This window comes from Lepidochelys kempii, chromosome 6, assembly GCF_965140285.1.
Source record: "Lepidochelys kempii isolate rLepKem1 chromosome 6, rLepKem1.hap1, whole genome shotgun sequence".
Lineage (NCBI taxonomy): Eukaryota > Metazoa > Chordata > Testudines > Cheloniidae > Lepidochelys > Lepidochelys kempii.
This window is the reverse complement of record NC_136385.1, coordinates 31,312,214-31,331,162: the sequence shown is the minus strand read 5'-3', so window position 1 is coordinate 31,331,162 and position 18,949 is coordinate 31,312,214. Positions and strand designations below refer to the sequence as shown.

General features: G+C 40.5%; 2 protein-coding genes across 5 annotated transcripts in view; both read right to left on the bottom strand.

The window, feature by feature from the left end:
• Positions 1-1,258: 1,258 nt before the first annotated feature.
• Positions 1,259-6,183, bottom strand: KCNJ11 (potassium inwardly rectifying channel subfamily J member 11). The gene has a single exon (XM_073347377.2). The coding sequence runs from the start codon at positions 5,399-5,401 to the stop codon at positions 4,196-4,198; it is 1,206 nt and encodes a 401-aa protein (XP_073203478.2). The 5' UTR covers positions 5,402-6,183; the 3' UTR covers positions 1,259-4,195.
• An 8,507-nt stretch (positions 6,184-14,690) lies between these two features.
• Positions 14,691-18,949, bottom strand: part of ABCC8 (ATP binding cassette subfamily C member 8) — a 135,515-nt gene continuing 131,256 nt past the window's right edge. For all 4 annotated transcript variants that reach the window (XM_073347373.2, XM_078853180.1, XM_073347374.2 and 1 more), the window contains 3 exons: positions 18,307-18,440; positions 16,490-16,552; positions 14,691-14,910 (listed from right to left, as the gene is read on the bottom strand). In XM_073347373.2, coding sequence (XP_073203474.1) covers positions 14,773-14,910; positions 16,490-16,552; positions 18,307-18,440 — 335 coding nt within the window. In that variant the 3' untranslated portion in view covers positions 14,691-14,772. The remainder of the gene's footprint in view (positions 14,911-16,489; positions 16,553-18,306; positions 18,441-18,949) is intronic.

The following is an 18,949-nucleotide window of genomic DNA, read 5'->3' as shown; positions in this document are numbered from 1 at the left end:
TCATATTACATTGGACCTGCATTCTCTATTATGACTTCTATAAAGGATAGATTAAAAACCAGCAAGGCCAATTCAAAATCAAAGCCCATTACATTATGTAGGATCTGGCTTTATTTGGTACCTGCTCCTGTCTCCTGATCATCCCATCCACCTTTTCGGTATTCAGTCATCTCAGCTTAGGTCAGTAGCTGATCAAGCCTTTGCTGTGGTGACTGCCCAGGCATGGCCCTTACTCCTCCTTGATATCTGTCTCAGTTCCTCCCCCCCCCCATCATATTCTTTTAAAGAAGTATTTAAAAATATATTTGCTATGACGGTTATTTGACCTTCTCAGCCACCACATGCATCTGCCTGAATTTGCTTCTGGTTTTTAATATTTTTTGTTGCAGATATTGTAATATTGAGATTTTTATTGTGTTTCATACTATATTATTATGACTTGTCCATCAGTGCTTTGTGGCAGGGTCATTTATAACTAATATTGGGCTCTATAATGCTATCATTTAAAAAAAATAGTGCCTATTGATTTCAATGGGGAGCTCTGCATAAAACTGACGGCACAACAGGGCTTATTATTCTTATTAACAGTGAATAAAAATTATGTTAAAACTGTGACAAATACCTTGACTAGCCTTCAATTGATTTTTTAACATGATTCACCTGTTTTTTCTTGTAATCCCATCTGTTAAATTGAATCTTCTCCATCCCTTTATTGCTATATTAATATCTGAGTCATGACACTTGGCTTTTCACAGAAACTTATTCAGGGTGTGATCCTGAGTTAAATGGGACTAAATGTATTTGTGAATAAAGTTTCTCGTGTCCATGTTTGCAGAATTGGATCCTTTCTTTCATCATTCAAACAGTTTCATTTACCCTGTTCAATATTGCCAAATAGAGTACTAGGCAGCATGAACTGTGAGCTTCTCATAACTTAATAACCATTAGTGGGCCACTTCAGGGTACTTGCTAGGGATTACTCCCATCAGATACCCAGGGTACTCTTGGACAGTTCAAAACCCCCACTCGTGGACTATAGAAGAAGTCATTTAGCTTCATGCTAAGATAAAGTTTTTTTCCATACAGAATGATAGCACTAAAGCTCTAACCGGATCACTCAGAAGAGAGAATGTGCTTGGTCAGTGTAAACCCAAACTCACAGAAAGCTTCAGATTTTGGGTGTTCTCACATCCCTTGTAAATAACAGTTGATGGCAACAAAATAAAATGTTCTTCACAAATTTTTAATGTCTGGAGGCACTTTTTAACATTTACCTTTTTTCCCCATGACATTTGACTTTGAAAATTCTTTTTGTGTGTGTTTAAAACCTTTAAAGAAGAAGGTAATTTAAACTGAGAAAAATAAAAGACTGGAAACAGATTTATGAAAGTCTTGGTTAAATTCATGAAAATCTTGGTTAAAGCCACAGAAACCATTATTTTGTGATTCCTTTCCTTTTCATTCTCTTCCTTGAGATTCCTTTCTTTGGCATCTGTTACTCCAACACTTGAGAAAACTAGATTTCTTTTAAAGATACACAAAAGATGGTCCTGAAAACAGTTCAGTAACAGCAAGCTCCTCCTCCCAGCTTTGCCCTCCTCATCTCACAGAAAACAAAGAGAATCCATGTAGCTTGAGTAATACAGATTCCCTTGAGGGAAGAATAATCACGGGCACTTGCATGGTAGTGTTGCTTAAATTGCTTCTCACGTAGGCCAAATCCTAAAAAATGCTTTAGTGTAATAACAGCTTCCAAACAATTTCCAATAAACATCTACAAGTATCTCTTATACACTGATATAAGGCACAACAGAGAAAAGGCAATGACTTTTCAGGTCATCTGAAATTCCCCTAGTGATATTTATCTATGCATTTTATAATGACAGGATGGTAGGATAGTGACAGGTAGCAAACAGAAGAGTAAATTTTCAAAGGGGCATACACCTTCCACCTGCACCTAGGAGAAACATGCAGAACTACCTTTCAGGAGCAGAATGGCACAGTAAGTAAAACAAAGGGTAGGCAAATAACTTTGCAATTAAATTGAATTTCAAAAAAGTAACTTCACCACCAGAAACATTTTTTAGGCTTTTCCTATTTTTTTTTTAAAAAATGTAGCATTTGTTTTTATTTTACCAAAATATAAAATGTATATGTTCAAATTTTCCTTGCATGTGGCTATACATTAGTCCTATTTTGATCATAAGCTGTTCCGGACAGGGACCTTGTTTTCTCATTGTGAAACACCTAGTATACTTTTAGCACTGTACAAATAATGAAAAGTTTGTTAACCCTTTGGAAAATTAGACACATATTTACATGCTCCTTAGCATTCATTTAGCTGGCAGCCTGGATAGGGCCAGTGCAAGCCTCAATATTGCTAAAATATGCAACTATTAACAATATAAATAGTATTTCTAATATTCTAAAATGGACTGAGATTTTATGTCTGGAATTGCATTTCATTTTACCATAGATTCTTATTTCGTGAATATGCAACTTGCCTTTTCCCTTTTAACCTTAGCTTGCGCGAATGTGTTATGATACTGACAAGTCTACAAAAACTGACCAGAGCAACGCTAACACAAATTGCTTTCGGGGTTGTCTTGTCTTAGTGCATAAGAGATAAAGAGTTGTCCCACTGAAATGCCTTTGAATGAAAGACCGTTAGTAATGTAACCTTTCACAGTTTCTTATGAAATATCAACACCAAACAACTTCTGTAACGAGTGTGGGCCCAGTCTCTGTTCAGGCTTAGACCAAATTCCCTTTCACTTCAATGACAATTTGAGGTATTTGTAAACAATATATTGTAAATTGCATTATCAGGGTCCTATACTGTAAGCCTTCCACACATGGAAATGCTATTGTTGTTAATGGGGGGTTCCTCCTGTAGAGGATTTACAGGATCCGGCTAATAGGGACTGGCTATCCAGTTTTCTCTCTTCTATTTGTAAACTGAGTGAATTCGTTGTATGAATATGGATAGTTTGTTTTCCATTAAGTGCCTGATCCTGTATTAACAGCTCACACAAAATTCAATATAGGCAAGGAGAATTTAAGGTATGAGGGGAATTTAGGCTCAGACCCTAAATGAAAAGGAAACAAAGGTGACATGGCACCCAGAAAGTGGATTGCATTGTCCCAGAAGTCCCTCCTTTTCATGACCACAAATCACATTAACATCACTTTTAAACCTGAAATTTTTTTAACAGGTGTTGCTGAGTGCATGCAAATACTGTTCAATGTAATTTGGGTCTGCTCTTCTGCAGATGACTTTCTACATAAGATCTCTGATTTTATTTAATTTACATCTTATTTGATGGCATTTACTCTGATGTGTAGGACTGGGAAATGAATTTTCATAAGTGTCCTACTTCATTGTGGCAGGGTTTTTGTTTGTTTTCTTACATACAGTCACTTAATATATTTCATTTTTTTCTATGTACAGTACATTTCATTCACGTCATAGCAATTAATATCTGCTGTTCTTTGTAAAGACAAAATATTTTTAGAGCCATAGTTGCATCATTCACTGTCAGAAATGTATATTAAATATATTAAATGTTTATTTTGTAAAATGGTTTTAAAATTAACAAAAGCATGCAGTTTATATTGCTTTTTCAATCAACAGATCCAAACATACAATATGGACTAAATAAATCTGTAAGTTTATTTCTTTAAGACATAAAGCACCACAATCTAAACAGACACCTTCACATCTGGACTTTTTTGGGGTGCAAATCTTATTGCATGGTCTTTTTGTTGTTATTTAAACTCCATTTAACTTTAATAATTATAATTGAAGACTTTTTTCCCTGTATTGTGATTGCTTATAAAACCAGTTTTAAAACATTAACTTTCTGAGGGCATTGCAAGACCAAAAATAATGCAACCTGATAGGCTACAGATAAACTTACTTTTCAAGAAAAGGCATTATTCAGTGTGCATAAATCATCCAAAATGATCATGCAAATAAACAAGACAGTCTGAACTGAAATTACAAGCAACAGAATAAAATTTTTCCACACCCAATGTTGCTTAAAAATGTTGCACGCCTTTAAAAAAATAAAATTAACTTTAATTTATCCTGCAATAAATAATATTACACACACCTTGTGCTACCAACCTGGCTAAGAAAAATAAGAGGCCATCTCAGTGTTCTTGTTTATTGCATCTTTCCTCTAAAAGGGTGTCAGGAAGGCTCATCAGTTATGGTAAATTTGGGCTTTAACCTGAAAGACCTCTTCCTGCTGGTGCTTTTAGGTGACAATGGGATGGAGTCTATGATGCTCCTGTCTTCCTCTAGCTGCCTGGCAGTGCAAGGGGGGGTGGGTACTCTCACCGTGTTGCCAAACTTAGAGTAGTCCACTGAGTACCTACCATCTTCCTCAGCCACGATGGGCACAAACCTTTGGCCCCAGAGAATTTCGTCAGCCAGATAGGAGGTCCTGGCTTGGGTGGTGATGCCAGTGGTCTCCACCACCCCTTCCAAGATGACGATGACTTCTAGGTCCTCATGGTGGTTGAGGTGTTGGGGGGAGATGTCGTAGAGGGGGCTGTTCTTGTCTATCACATGGTAGATGATGAGCGGGGAGACCAGGAAGATGTTGCTGCCCCCGACCGGGTTCTCCATCTGGATGTCGACCTGGTTGAGGGGCACCACCTCGCCCTCCAGGCTGGTGGTCTTCTTCACCACTTGCATGCGGATGGTGGCGCTGATGATCATGCTCTTGCGCAGGTCGCCCACCCGCAGCATGAAGCAGAGCCTGCCCTCCCGCAGGGCGATCACGGCATGCTTGCTGAAGATGAGGGTCTCGGCCCGGCGGTGCGCCTGAGCCGTCTTCATGAAGATGCAGCCCAGCATGATGGCGTTGATCACCAGCCCCACGATGTTCTGCACGATCAGAATCAGGATGGCGGCCGGGCACTCCTCGGTCACCATGCGGCCCCCGAAGCCGATGGTCACCTGCACCTCGATGGAGAAGAGGAAGGCGGAGGTGAAGGAGTGGATGCTGGTCACGCAGGGCACGAACCCCCCGGCCTCCGCCTCCCCAGCCCCCCGGCTACCCCCTGCCTGCAGCTGCGTGCTGTGGTCCAGGTCCCCGTGGGCGAAGGCGATCAGCCACCAGGTCATGCCGAAGAGCAGCCAGCTGCACAGGAAGGTCATGGTGAAGATGACCAGCGTGTGCGGCCATTTGAGGTCCACCAGGGTGGTGAAAACGTCCTGCAGGAAGCGGCCCTGCTCCCGGATGTTCTTGTGGGCCACGTTGCAGGTGCCGCTCTTCCCCACGAACCTGGCCCGCCGCTCCCGGGCGCGGTAGCGGGCGTGATCCGGGACATCCTCGGCGAGGCGGGTCAGCACATACTCCTCGGGGATGATCCCTTTCCTGGACAGCATGGCTCCCCCGGGGCGCTCAGCAATGCCCCATGCCGGCTCCGGCGAGCAGACCGGCACAGGCGGATGCTCCCCACCCTCCTGCTCTCCCTTCCCCGGCTCCGCTCCCAGGCCCCGCTGCCTTCTTCCTCCGGCCCCGCAGCCCAGTCCTGGGCAAGCCCCAGCTGCTCACGCCAATCACCGCCCCGGGAGCGGCGCGGGAGGGTGGGGATAGGAAACGGGGAGGCAAAGGGTTAGCATCTGGTGCGCGGCTCCGGATTGCAGCAGCCAGGGCTTCGGGCATGCAGAGCCTGCGCCCGGGCCTGTCCCCAAAGGCGGGGAGCTCCCCCCACCACCCGTGAAAGGGACGATGCGCGGAGAGGTGCATTCAGCCCCCCTGCGCTCGGCACGACTGCAGCGCTCTTGCGCCGCCCAGTGCAAGGTGGGGAGCACCAGGGGGCGCCTCGGCGCCAGAGATTCCCGGCTCAGGTAGATGGAGCGGAGCCGGGGGGGGGGGGCACCGAGAGAGCGGGTGTCACGAGGCGGAGCTAGCAGGGGACGCACAAATCCTCTCTCCTTCAGCCGGGGGGCGGGGAGAAACGCGCAAAGGGCCTCACCGTGCAGGTCCCTGTGGGCCTGCGAGTGTCGGCTCATTTCCCTGCAGCGCTCTCCCTGCACCAGCTCCGGGTGTGCCCTTCCTCGGGGACAGAAAGTGCCCTGCGGTCATCGCCAGCCTGCTCGAAGCAGAAGGGAAATCTGCCGCCAGCCAGGTGTAAATAAAGCTAGCCGAGGAAAGAGTGGGAGGGAAGGAGAATGGAGTGACCACCAGGGAATAGCCGCGGCTTTAATGCCGTGCAATGCAGCTTTCCTTGCCCTAGTGACCAGGCTCCTGGTGGAGCAAGCCGTTCTGGGGCTTGAGCTTGATGGTCTTCTAACAAACAAACAAAAAATCCCCATCGTTACGCATGCTGCGCACTGCAATTAAAAAGGGGTGGTTTGGCTCTGTTTATATTTACATTCTGCTGCTGCACTGAAAGCTAGCTCTGTTCTGTGCAAGGCTTGTTTCCTTTTAGCAGTGGAACACGGCAAGATTATAAATAAAATGTTTTTTAAAGGGAGGTTTGGCAAGTTTTTCCAGGGGGAGGTTTCTAGTCAAATTGTTGCACTTCGTAAACCGGTTCAGATCAGGGGCAGAACAGATTGGGGTAATGCAGACCTAGACAAAGGTCACTTGGCAAATTCATTTATAACCTAAAAATTAAGATAATTTTTAGCACCATGATTCTCTGAATCCCAAATCAGTATGTTGGGGAACCAATCTTGTTTTTTCTATCAGTTTCAAACATTGTATCTTGTACAATTAAAAAAAAAGTTGACGTTTTGATTAAGTTATATGATATTGCTTTAGCTCAATGGGGCATAAAACTGCAGAAATTCTCAACTTCTGGTTGCTGATCCATGTGATAAATAAATACATACATCTCTGAGCTATTTCTGTGGCATATAGACTGCTGGTATGTAGGCTCCATAAATATTTACATTAAATTTTATTAATTATCTTGTTTATTGAGTGGTGGTCTTGATTGAGAGTATTTTGAGGATAGCTTTACCTTTGTTCATATTTTTTAATATGATTAAGTTTTGTGTTTGTCTAACTTGTGCTGACATATAAAATGGCTCTTTTTAAATAAATCTTTATTAAAAGGAAATTCAGAGGAGGTTGCATTGCAGTTTTTATTTAAATAGTAGGAAAGGCTGCATTTAAGAATCAGATGGTTCAGCTGGATAATGAAGGATGGGAACTTTGTTTACAGAGGTCTTGATCCAGCAAAGCACTTAAGCCCAGGCTTAAATACAAGCTTGTAAATACATTTAAGCCTGGGCTTAAATGAATCAGTGCCCAAACTAGCTCTAATTGAATTGTCTAGAATTATTTATCATTTATCCCTAAACTTTTAAAAGAAAGGTTGCTGAATGGATAGCTAATAAAGCAGAAGAAGTAGTTTTCTAAAGCCAAGAACCAGTGCTCCACTATGAGAGGTGGAGAAAATGTGAGCCAGAGCAGGAAGGCACATGAACGCAAGCAAGGGGTTGTTGGATGGACCCTGCAAATGCAGTAGAAGAGAAAGGAAGGAGGGAAGGCTTAATCCTACCCCATGTGTATTTTAAAACAACAACATGACTTCAAGAGATGTTAAAATTGCTAGAGGAGGTAACAAAAAAGAAGAACCCAGAGCTTATGTTTGTGTGTGCACACGTACTCACACACCATGTGCAACCAAGAGAATTTCAATTATTTAATTACAGAATCTGGAATGATTTTTCCAGAGTGTATAGTTAGCAATAATTTTTAAAGGGCACCATCAGAGGGTTTATGCTCAAAACTAATTGAATAAAGACAGTAAATAAGTATACTGTTTTATATTTGTGCCTAGATAGTAAAATGATTGAATTGCTTGAGTTTACCAGCATGTACGGCCTGGGATGTCTTTCTTTTGTGTTAACATTAAAGAATATACACCAAAACAATTGCTTTGCCCTGCATTAAAAGGAAAGGGTTGGAGGTTTCCAGGGGTTTGCACTGGTCAGATCCCCCTTAAGCTTTGGAGGATTTAAGTGTTGTGCCATAAAATCTAAGCAGTTATGGGTATTGATTTACTGGATACTGTATCAATACTATAAAGCAGGTTAGTGGGTGGGAGCCAACCAGCATTTGAGGTTGAAATGAACTATGAAACTTCTGCATCTAATGTTCTCGTGACCTGACTATTGATTTTAGAATAAATATTGCTGACTATACACTCTTAGCCTGGAAAAATCATTCCAGATTCTCAAATTAAATTGATTAATGTTGCCTGGATAGTTTTAAAAATATGGATAAACAGTTATATATATACACACACACACACACCCAAACATATCTTAGATTGACGTACATAGTGCTTTGGGAGGCTCTATTTTCAATATTCTCTCTCTCTCTCTCTCTCTCTCTCTCTCCTGTCCCTGACATTCTGGGGCTGTCTTTCATACCTTTTTGATCTCTAACACAAAGATGGTGGTGAAATGCTCAGGCACCCTGGTTCTGTGGGCTGTGCTCTGAGCCAAGTATGCTTTTAATTTTCCTGTCCACTTTATTTTTCTTGCAGATATTTTGGTGCTGAACTCTAAAGTTCACCCCTTGTACATGGCAGATGAAAATCTTGAATGGTAAAGAATCTATGTTTAAATTCACACCCTTCACACACGTAATATGAATAGGTTTTACTCAAACAGGATTTTTTTCTACATTTTTCTGACTATTTTTAAAAATGGGGAAACTAATTTAAAGGATCAGATGCTAAAGGCCCAGTTCTGCACCTCATTGCATCTTGTGCAGCAGTTACTTACACCTGTGTAACATAAGTGCAAAGTCCATGTAAAATGCTTCTATACTTACTTGGTAGCGTTTTATACTCACTTTACTAAAGCTATATATTCTCAAATAATAATAAGGTGCTGGGGCACTAGACAATCAGGCCCTTGTTGAAATCAATCGATCAATCACAAAATCATTTTCTTATTCTTTCCATTGTCCTCCAGAGGGCAGTAATTACATTCACTTGAAGTGAAACTGAAAAGAAAGAAAAAAATGTCTGACACCGTTTGTGTTAAAATAATCCTATCGAAAGGAAGCTAGCTCACTACTAGTGCACTAATTTCAATGCTTGGGGCAATAAACCAGCAGTGGAACTTTGAAATAGTTTAACATGAGCCAGAGTCAGATTTAGGGGCAAGTGACTGCCTGGGTTGCTGTGCTCAGGGTGAAATGGGCTACAAAGGCTATAAAAATAAGGCATTCAAAAGTTTAACAAATGGAGGAGGGGGTGGAGTGCTAAAGACATTCCTCACCCTTTGGCCTAGGGCCAGCCCTGACATGAGCTGCACTATCAAGGATGAGCTGGCTTTCTACTTTCGTTTCAGGAATGCTCAGTATTGCAGATCTGGCAGAGGGTTTCAGTGTCCCTCACCTCTGGTGGCTGTCACCCACTTACTCTATTCTCCTCCACCTCCAGCACTGGTTGTCTGTGCACATAACTTCAGTCTGGGACAGTAAAACCCGTGGCTTTTTGATGAAGAATGTAAATAGCAGAATAAAGAAGTGCCCTGTCTCTATGTATCAAGTAACAGATATTTAGAAGAAAACAAAAGGTGGCAGTTCTTTATGAGCCAACCTGTTTTTGTTTTAAGTGGTGTAGGACAAATAGGGGTTTACTAAGCTCACAGGAAAAACCCCTCAGCCTGAGGGTTGACACATTGAATAAAGATGGGATAACAGACCTTTTGTTCCTACAAAATGGATTTCATATTTTTATACATTTTTCTTATTGGTTTGTCTTGCTGAATCATTTCCGATGGGAATTGTGGTTTTATTATAAGGGACCCATAACTATAAAACAACATTAAAATGGCACTCCGATATTACTGTTTACTTTGCACTTATATTAGACCCTTAGTCCAAGGATCACAAAGTGCTTCAAAATATGAATTGAGCCTTGCAGCCCCCTATGAGGTCAAAGTATTATCAGTGTAGTTTTACAGATGGGTAAACTGAGGCAGAGAGAGAGCGTGCACTAAAAAGTAAGTCATTAGCAGAACTGGGAATAGAATCTAAGTGACTGATAGTCACATTATCCTGACATCAGTGGAGCCAGAATTTCGCCCTAAGAGTCCTGATTCCTCTTGTCCACTAGATGGTAATACAGCCTCTCTTGAAATAGAATTAAATGTTATTTAAAGCACTGATTTTTATAATACTAATATTTATCCTAGTGGAAGCATTTCCATATTGCAGCACTATAGGACAAATCCTGACTTTGCAACACAGCAGGTATAGATTCCAGAAATAGCTTCATGCCCCAGCTAGGCTCCATGCCCAAGGATAGGTAAATTAGGGTGACCAGATGTCCCGATTTTATACGGACAGTCCTGATATTTTGGGCTTAGTCTTATATAGGCGCCTATTACCCCTCATCCCCGTCCCAATTTTTCACACTTGCTGTCTGGTCACCCTAAGGTAAGTGGATTGAGAAGTGGTAGACCTCCCTCTGCACAGTAGCCTTTGAGTTAAATAATAATCCTGATAAACTCCTTTCAAGGAAAAGGGTGGTTGTGGAGGCATCAGACCCCCCAAAGCCTGCAAAATAATTTAGTCTTGTGGGGCTAACGTGCTGCTGCCTCATGCATTACTAATCTCTGGGGAGACAGGGATCAAGGATCCCCTAAAGGACAGTGAATTTCCCAGCCTCTTCTAGGGTTTCACAGCTCTCACCACAGAGCAGCCACTCTGCATCGGTCACTGCATGTGCCTGACGAGCCCCAGGATTTTAACCTCACAGGAGTAAGGGCCCTTTGAAGCCCTTAGGATTTGGCCTTTGATATGGGTGAAGTATTTCTTTCTGGTATAACATATAGATATAGAGTGCTGGGAAGACATGCTAAGTCTATTAATCTTAAGTGGCATGTATTTAATCAGGCCTCTAAGGTCACACTATCACTCACCAGCAAGCTACCACGCAGAAGGAAATTGTTAGCTATGAATCAGAGGCAACTGTCATATCCTAACGCATGTGAAGCGAATCCATAAAATCTAGAAGCCATTTTGAATGCCCTCACACCCACAGTTTTATCAGTGAGAAATCTTTTTCTTATTGTATTTTAGTTGTATCCTCTCAACATTACTGATATGCTATAGCAGATATAGTTGCTACATATCCTATGATACTTGCGCACTATAGAATACTCTTTTGTGGCACAGGACTTTAAATAATTTTACTGCTGTAACACTCTAGTAATACTTGTAGTTTTGCCGCTGATTTTTTGGAAGTTCTCCTTGCCACCAAGTTTCTTTGGAAGAGGGATGTTTCCTGATGCTTGTTTTCCAGCTCTTCAGATATAGGTGGCGGTGACCGATCTGACACATTTTATTTATGTAACTGTATTGTGCCTCTCCATTTTTACTGTTCCTAGTGCTAGAAGCTCCTGTTGGTTGTATATTCTCACAATCCAGTTTAATGCCATTTCACATGCATTGTACAAATAACAACAAGCCAGTGGTGCAAGAAGAGCATCATTTCTAAACTTGAAAAACTTTGCATAGCGGAATTTGTAAGCCTTCACTTAAGCAACACAAACAGTCTTCAGGTTTTCCTGCTCCTCATTGAGGCACTGGAAGAGAATAACTAGTGCATGAAAAATGTCCCATGATAAATTTGAGGTCGCTGGTTGCAGAAAACAATCTTTTGAAAATGACAGTCTAGTGCACTACTCCATCTGGATTTCCCCAGGCATGCCTGATTTTCCAAATTCTATGAATCCCTACCAGGGAAGAAGATGACAAGGATGTGCAGCAGAAGTCACCAGAAAGACAATACCAGAATAACATTGACTGCAGCCTTCTACTGACTCATTTACGTTGAGAATGTTTAGAAGTTGGTGTATTCTCAAAAGACTGCTTCTTTAGATCAGGGAATAGGAGTGAGGATGGGTAGTTGTCTAGCAATTAAATAAATAGTAGGTTGATTATAGTAGGTGTCAGCGCCCTTGATAAAGGATAGTCCATATGCATGTATCACTTATTGATAAAAGTCACAGCAAACTGGAGAGACAATGTGATAGTGAGTTGAACACATGGAGGGCTTGGAGACAATGAACTATATTTTACACCTGGCTTTTCCACTCACTTGTGTTAGGCAGGTAACAGCCTTTCTGAGCCTCAGTTACCCATCTTTATGAGGGGCATAATAGATGTTTACCTGCTTCACATGGATGTTGTGAGGATTAACTAACGTTTGGAAATAGTGCGCATTACGTATTGTTATTTTATCACAAGTCTGGCCTGCCTCCGTGAAGGGGGTGGCTGAGAGCACTGGAAAACTGTAGTGGTTATATGGCCTTTTAAAAACTCAAGGGCCTTTATTGAATAGTACCTGAACAGGCTCATCTAGCCCAAAGTCCCCCTCCTCATAGGTGGCTGGCAATCCTATGGATTTGCCCAACTGTTCCAAGTCTTGTTCCTGGGCAGCATAGCAGTGGTGACTTGAAACTTGTGATGTGGGCTGCTACTTCAACAAAGCGGGTGAAACAAATAAGATGCATCCATGGAATTTATAAACTAAAACCACCCCTCCCTGCCTGGGGGGTGTTTTAATTCCCCATCTAAATGGCAATTATAGGGCTACACAGTCTCTCAGAACTTAGTTCAGGCACTCACCGATCTGCCAACACTTTGGTTTTCCCCTGTAAACTGGGGGTTTCTGACCCTTTTACCAGAAAAAGCGGTCAGTCTAGAAAGAAATCTCCTCTGATTGGCTGTCCTGCCCACTCCTAAAGCAGTCACCCCTTCTGCTTCCCAGCTAGATTATGATTTCTACCATCCCATCCCAGCAGGTGATGACCTTGCTTTGGTTATTATACACTCCTTCATCACCTCCTATCTGGACTATAGCAATGAAGTGTACATGGGCATGAAGCCATCAGCTTTTGGGAAACCCCAGCTAGTATCAAACATTGTAGCACGTCTCCTCAGCAACACTGGCTACTGCAAGCACCAAAACCAAAACCTTGCCAAAACTAAACACTGCACTGCATACACAGTTCTCTGTCGGGTGAGAGAATGAGAGAAAGAACAAACCACACATATCAGATGTCAGTCACACCTCTTAATGCATTACTGTAGGGTACTCAGGTACTACCGTGATGAGAACAGAATGAGAACTTATGTAGAAGAGACTAGAAAAATGGAGTGATGGGAGCTGGGGTTTTAGTTCAGGCCCCTCTCTAATCAATAGAGTGTTAATGATAGCAAACGGGGAACATCAGCAAAGCACATGATCTCCCAGAAGATACATACATCCAATACAGCTCTTGAATGTACTTAGAAGGGAGCAAGAGAAAAGGAATTCTATTCTCTAGCTATCCTGAGCTCACTCCATCTATTCGTGTGAGTAAAGAGATGGTTTCAAGGTCTTTCAGATCTCATCTTGCTAATTAATAACACCAGAGATGAGGCTGAATCTCAAAATTCAGATCTAGATTTCAAACATCCAGAAGTTTGGGCCCATGGTTTTGCTTTGATCCATTATGGGAACAGGGGTGGCAGAAGGGCTGGGAGTGAAGCTCTGAAGTTTGGATCAAAATGCTGGGCAGATTCTGAACTTCTCCAGTGTTTGGGAGGGGTCTTTGTATTGAAGATTTTGTCCACATTTCTAGATAGTACAGCTCAATAAAGGCTGAAATTAGCTTGAGTGAGAATAAGGAACACGGGCAGTGACCAAGGATGCTAACTGGATGCAATGTAGTAAAGAGGAAGCCAAGGGGACATGATCAGCATCAACAAATAACAGTGTACTGTATAAAGAAAGAAAAGAAATTATTAACAGCCTCAGAGAGTGGTAGGCTAAGGAGATCAATGCTTTAGAAAAAAACCTTTGATGCACCTCTTACCTGCTGCTGTCTAGGCTAGTACTTTGTGGTATACAGAGTAGGGATAAACTTAGCATCATCTATGACATAAAGGTCCAGTTACAAGAGTGAATTTACTGTACCAAATATCATTGTGGGTGTGTATTGGATAACCAGATCCTGAGAAAGAATGCAGGTGTAACTACTTCCCCCCATGAATTATAGATCACAAGTGTCCCTCCACACCCAAACTGTGAGACACCAGCAGTTTTATTGTTTTCAACCATTTTTACTGTACTGTGGCATATTTTTTTGATATTTTCTGCTGAGCACCTATCCTACCCTGATCTTTGTGATGGTAGAGAAGGCGCCGTATTGAAATTGCATTGTTTCAGTGTATATTACAGATAGGAAAATATTTTCACAAGGACTCCACGCATGAACACTTGTATCTTAAGGCTGCAATGTATCTCTTTCTCTCCCCAATCCACTTTAGTCTCCAGAACTATTACTTAATAGGAAGTTGCAATTGGAACTTTTGAGACCAAGTAGTTATTTTTGTAAATATGGAGAGAGCAATTTCCTTCGAGTTGCATCTGCTATTCTCAGAAAAAAAATGCAGTAATGAAATATTATCAGCAGAGGTTTCATTGTTAGTAATAAAACAAACCCTGTGCCAGTTGTTCATATTTGCTGTACATTGTGCCACGTTTCAGAAATCTATTTATCTCAAATCACCCAATTCACTAGTCCTTAGTACCAAAATAATCCAGCAAACAAAAAGGAAAGGCACATGGATAATTCATTAAGAGTTAACAAAGACCCACTCAGGTTATTTCAAGAATGGAAAAACTCAGTCTTTTATTATGAAATAATCAATATTTTATTTACAGGTAATTTACATAATTAGAAAATGAGTAATACAATTGCACTTTGAAAGGCTTCATTTTATCCTATTATTTATCAGCTTGTACAAAAGAAGCAAACACACTCTCTTCTTGCTCCAGCAGAACCTCAGGCTTATCATACTCCAAAATAACCCCTCTCTTCATTACAATGACTAAATCTGCATTCAGAATAGTGTGTACCCTGTGCTGAAAAGTAAACAGATGAAATACAAGTTCAGTGTATTGAATATAACTGTGCAAGATAAGACAGAAATTAGAAATTCTAGAAATCAGTATTCCTATCAAAGTTCAAGCTTGATGGAGATGTCTTAATCCAATTTAGTGAAATCTCATTATTATGCCAATTATGTAGATATATATTTAGGCCCCAATCCTGAAACTGGCTCCATGGGCATGGATCCCTGTACCCATGCATAGTCAATGAAGTCAATGGAGCTCTGTGCAAGCCCGGGAATCTGCACGCATGGTGTCACGTGCAGGGTCAGAGCTACAGATGCACTTTTACAGTATTTTGATATTGCTAAATATGGATTAGACAAATATAGCCCTTTCCCTACAATTTATCACTTCATCTTTATTAAGATGACTGTGTTTCTAAAACAGCTGCAGCTGCTGAGATTACATTTACAACTGGGGCTGTAATAAACTGGGTTTATTTAAAAATATTTATGTATGAATTGTGTATTTTAAAACCCGTTTTAGAACCCAGAGGCTAAATGTGCATGCACTGGCAACTTTAATAAAAAGACAAACAAAACCAATAAACCCTCCCTCCACACATTCCCAAACAAACAAAATAAGGAACTCAAATGCAAAAAGCTCAGTGCAACACTACCTAAAAATTTTAATGAAGAGAAGTCATGAAATTCTAAATTATGATTCCTGCAGCAATTGTATATTAGACATTCAATGTGTATAAAATAACAGTGTACACTAATACGTAATATTACATACATGCAAGAAGGTCAAGTTATGAGTCCTGCAGTAACTAACTATGAATTTCCTGACTTTTGTTTGCATAAAATGTCAATTATAATATAGTTTTAACATTTTAAAAAATATACAGTAACCTCTTATTTCATTGCCCAAAGACACATTTATCTTTAGAAAATAAAGGAGTGAAAGGTATTTATCAATAATGACATGACTGTCAAGTACATTTCTTTGGTTCAGTTCAAATCTTCTCTTTATTAACTAATTCTAGTTATTACTGTTTGAAATAATTATCTAATCATTTTAAAATACATTGATTAATAAATCTGATTATGTTTAACAATAAAACCAAATAATATTTTGAAAGCTGCTAAAATGCTTATTTGTTTAACTTATCCAACAGCAAAGCTATATTGTTATTTTTGTTCTTCTTAAATTAAAGTATCCTGGCTTAATAAGGGCCAAATCTTACTCTCAGATAGGCATGTACAATTTCCATTGAAGATAGTGGAGTTACACCACAGTTGAACTTGGCCTAAAATGAATAAGTCACAGAAAGTACACAATATCCTTATATGTGGTCCTTTAAAGTCAATGGTAATTACTATTGTGGAGCACATTTCAGGATTACGCATTAAATATTTAAAATACAAATATATGAACTACTTTCTAAATGGTTTAAATGGAAAATAAATGTATTTTTAATTAAATAAGTGCCATATTAGAAAGCAATAGACTAGAGAAATCAGAAAAATTAACAAGGTACCTGATGCATTGTTTTACATTTCAGATACTTGTTTGCATTTGAAGAAGCCACATAGAGTGTACTTACTGCTATGGTTACCACAGTACGGTCAGCAAACGCCGTCATTACAACCTTCTGAAGAATGTTCTCCTACATAAAGGAACAACAATTATTATTTTTTAAATAACAGATTCTTCAGTGATGGGCATAACAATAAAAACATGTGTCAAACAATTAATACTAATTTTTTTTATACCTGTAAAGATATGAGAAATTAACAGTATGCTAAATTAGGGTATTCTAGAATGATCATCCAGAATGGGCCTCATTCTGTGAGGTACTGAGCAATGTTCCTTCTAATTTTTGACAGGCTGCGTGCACAAAACATTTCTTCTGTGCAAATTTTTGACAGGCCGTGGGCGCAAAAAATGTCTTCTGTGCAAATTGTTGTGCTTCTGTGCAAATTGTTGTGCGTGAGGCGTTTCGCTGTGTGCGCGGGGTTTAGGATCTGTGTGCGTGCGCACACGCGCACAGCTTAGAGGGAACAGTGGTACTGAGCAACCTCAACGTACTGAATTTTGATACTACTACTTAGTTAGCTCTTACATAGCACTTTTCCTTTGCAGACCCTAAAGCACTTTACAAAGAAGGGTGCATATCACTATGTCTGTTTTAAAGTTGAGGACTACATTTTAAATCATGTTGTTGCAAAGGAATATTCACTTTGCTACCAATCCCGCTCCATTCTGGCATTCTTTCTGTCCCGCTGAAAGCATGGAATGTTACGACATACTCGATACAGTTGACAGCACTGGAGGCGCATTTTGCTAGATGTACCTGGCCGGTACAACAGCAGAGGAGGTCTTTAAGACAGTCTTAAAATACTCAGCGGTCCTCACAGAGTGTTCACCATTGCTGTTTATGAATGTATTGGTGCGTTCCAAGCTCAGCAAGGCAAGATTGTTAGAATAGTTATCTTCATATTATCTGTGCCCAAGGTACAAGTGCCCCAATGAATGGAGTGCTTGCTTAATACGTCAACATTCAAAATGTGTTTTAACTGGTCTGTGAGTAACTGCTAACTTGGCCCTCAGCACCACAGTATCAAGGCTTGACACAGCAGTAACTTACACCAACCGGTACTAAAGATATTTAGCTACTATAATAAACCACTGCAATAATATTCTGCACTTATGTAGTGTCTTCCTTCTGAGGATCTCAACATATCTTATGACAGCCTTTGATAACAGAGTTTATTGAAACTGGGAACAAAGCAACTTAGAATATTCTATTGTATTTGGCTAAGACCAGCCAGGGCAGTACTAGTGTGCAGTTTATCCTCTACTAGGGACTCTAGCTTGCACCTGCAGGAGGATAGATGCAATGATCTAACAGGTCTTTTTTATTTCTTATTTATTTACTTGACCTTACTTTCAACCCCCTGCAGGGTGAAAACTTCTTCATCACTTGTCCTCTCCATCATGCTGAAGAATTCACCAAGAAACTTGCTATGCTTGGCAAGTACAAGTTGGAGGAGGCATAACATTACCAGCCAAGTTTGTCCTCAATTGACCACCATAGCTAAGCCTCTGAAGACTTATTTACTTTAGGAAACTGAACTGTCAATAAAAAAAACATTTGCATCAATGCTTGAATTTAGTATATAGTGAGGGACTATCAAGATAGGTTTGTCAGACTAGTTAACAGTGACTCTCATATATGGGTCAATGTCTATATGGGGCATGGGGCCAGCCTGTAAACACACTTGCAAGGAAACTTGTGTTCACACATTATTAAGTAGAATTATTTTACCTAAGTTTCATCTCTGGTTACTAATAATAGCGTGGCTACCCTCTCTGAAAAATCATGTGCCATATAAAAAAAACTTGAAACTCTGAACTCACCGTTGCCATGTCAATAGATGCTGTGGCTTCATCCATGATGAAGATACTTGTCTTCCGCACAAATGCCCGTGCTAAGCAGAACAGCTGCCTTTGCCCCTGGCTAAAATTTTCTCCACCTTCTGTGACTATGGCATCTGGACAACAAAAGTAATATTTAGGCTGTTGCGCGGGTGGGGAGCACAGAGAGCATGCTGACAAAGTAAGATCTCATACTTATATTAAGAATTTTTAAGATAATAATTTATAAGTCTTAAGTTGCTGGTGCCCAGTTTTGCCACTTTTACTCACATTGGGTAGTAACACTGGTTTCAGCAAATTACTCATGAAGTAAGTTACTATTCCTCATGAGGATGGCAGAACAGGACATAGTTATTTTCAAAATGGATGTATCTTATGCACAGAAATGAAAACCCAAAGTCCATAACACACATAGTTAAATATAATTCTTCACATAAATAAAAATGGGCATAGTGTTCTGACATGTTGTCTGAAGGAACAGCATGAAAAGAACTATGCAAAGTAAATAAGAAACTGAAATACCATATGGAACCCTCCCCTCCAACATATTTTGATGTACATCAAATGCAAAGGGGAGAAACTAATATATGAAATGTGTCTTCCTGTTTTATAAACCTGCTACAAT

Bases quoted from the DNA above. Each gene is read 5' to 3' on its own strand.
- KCNJ11 (XM_073347377.2), bottom strand. From the start codon at position 5,401: ATGCTGTCCAGGAAAGGGATCATCCCCGAGGAGTATGTGCTGACCCGC.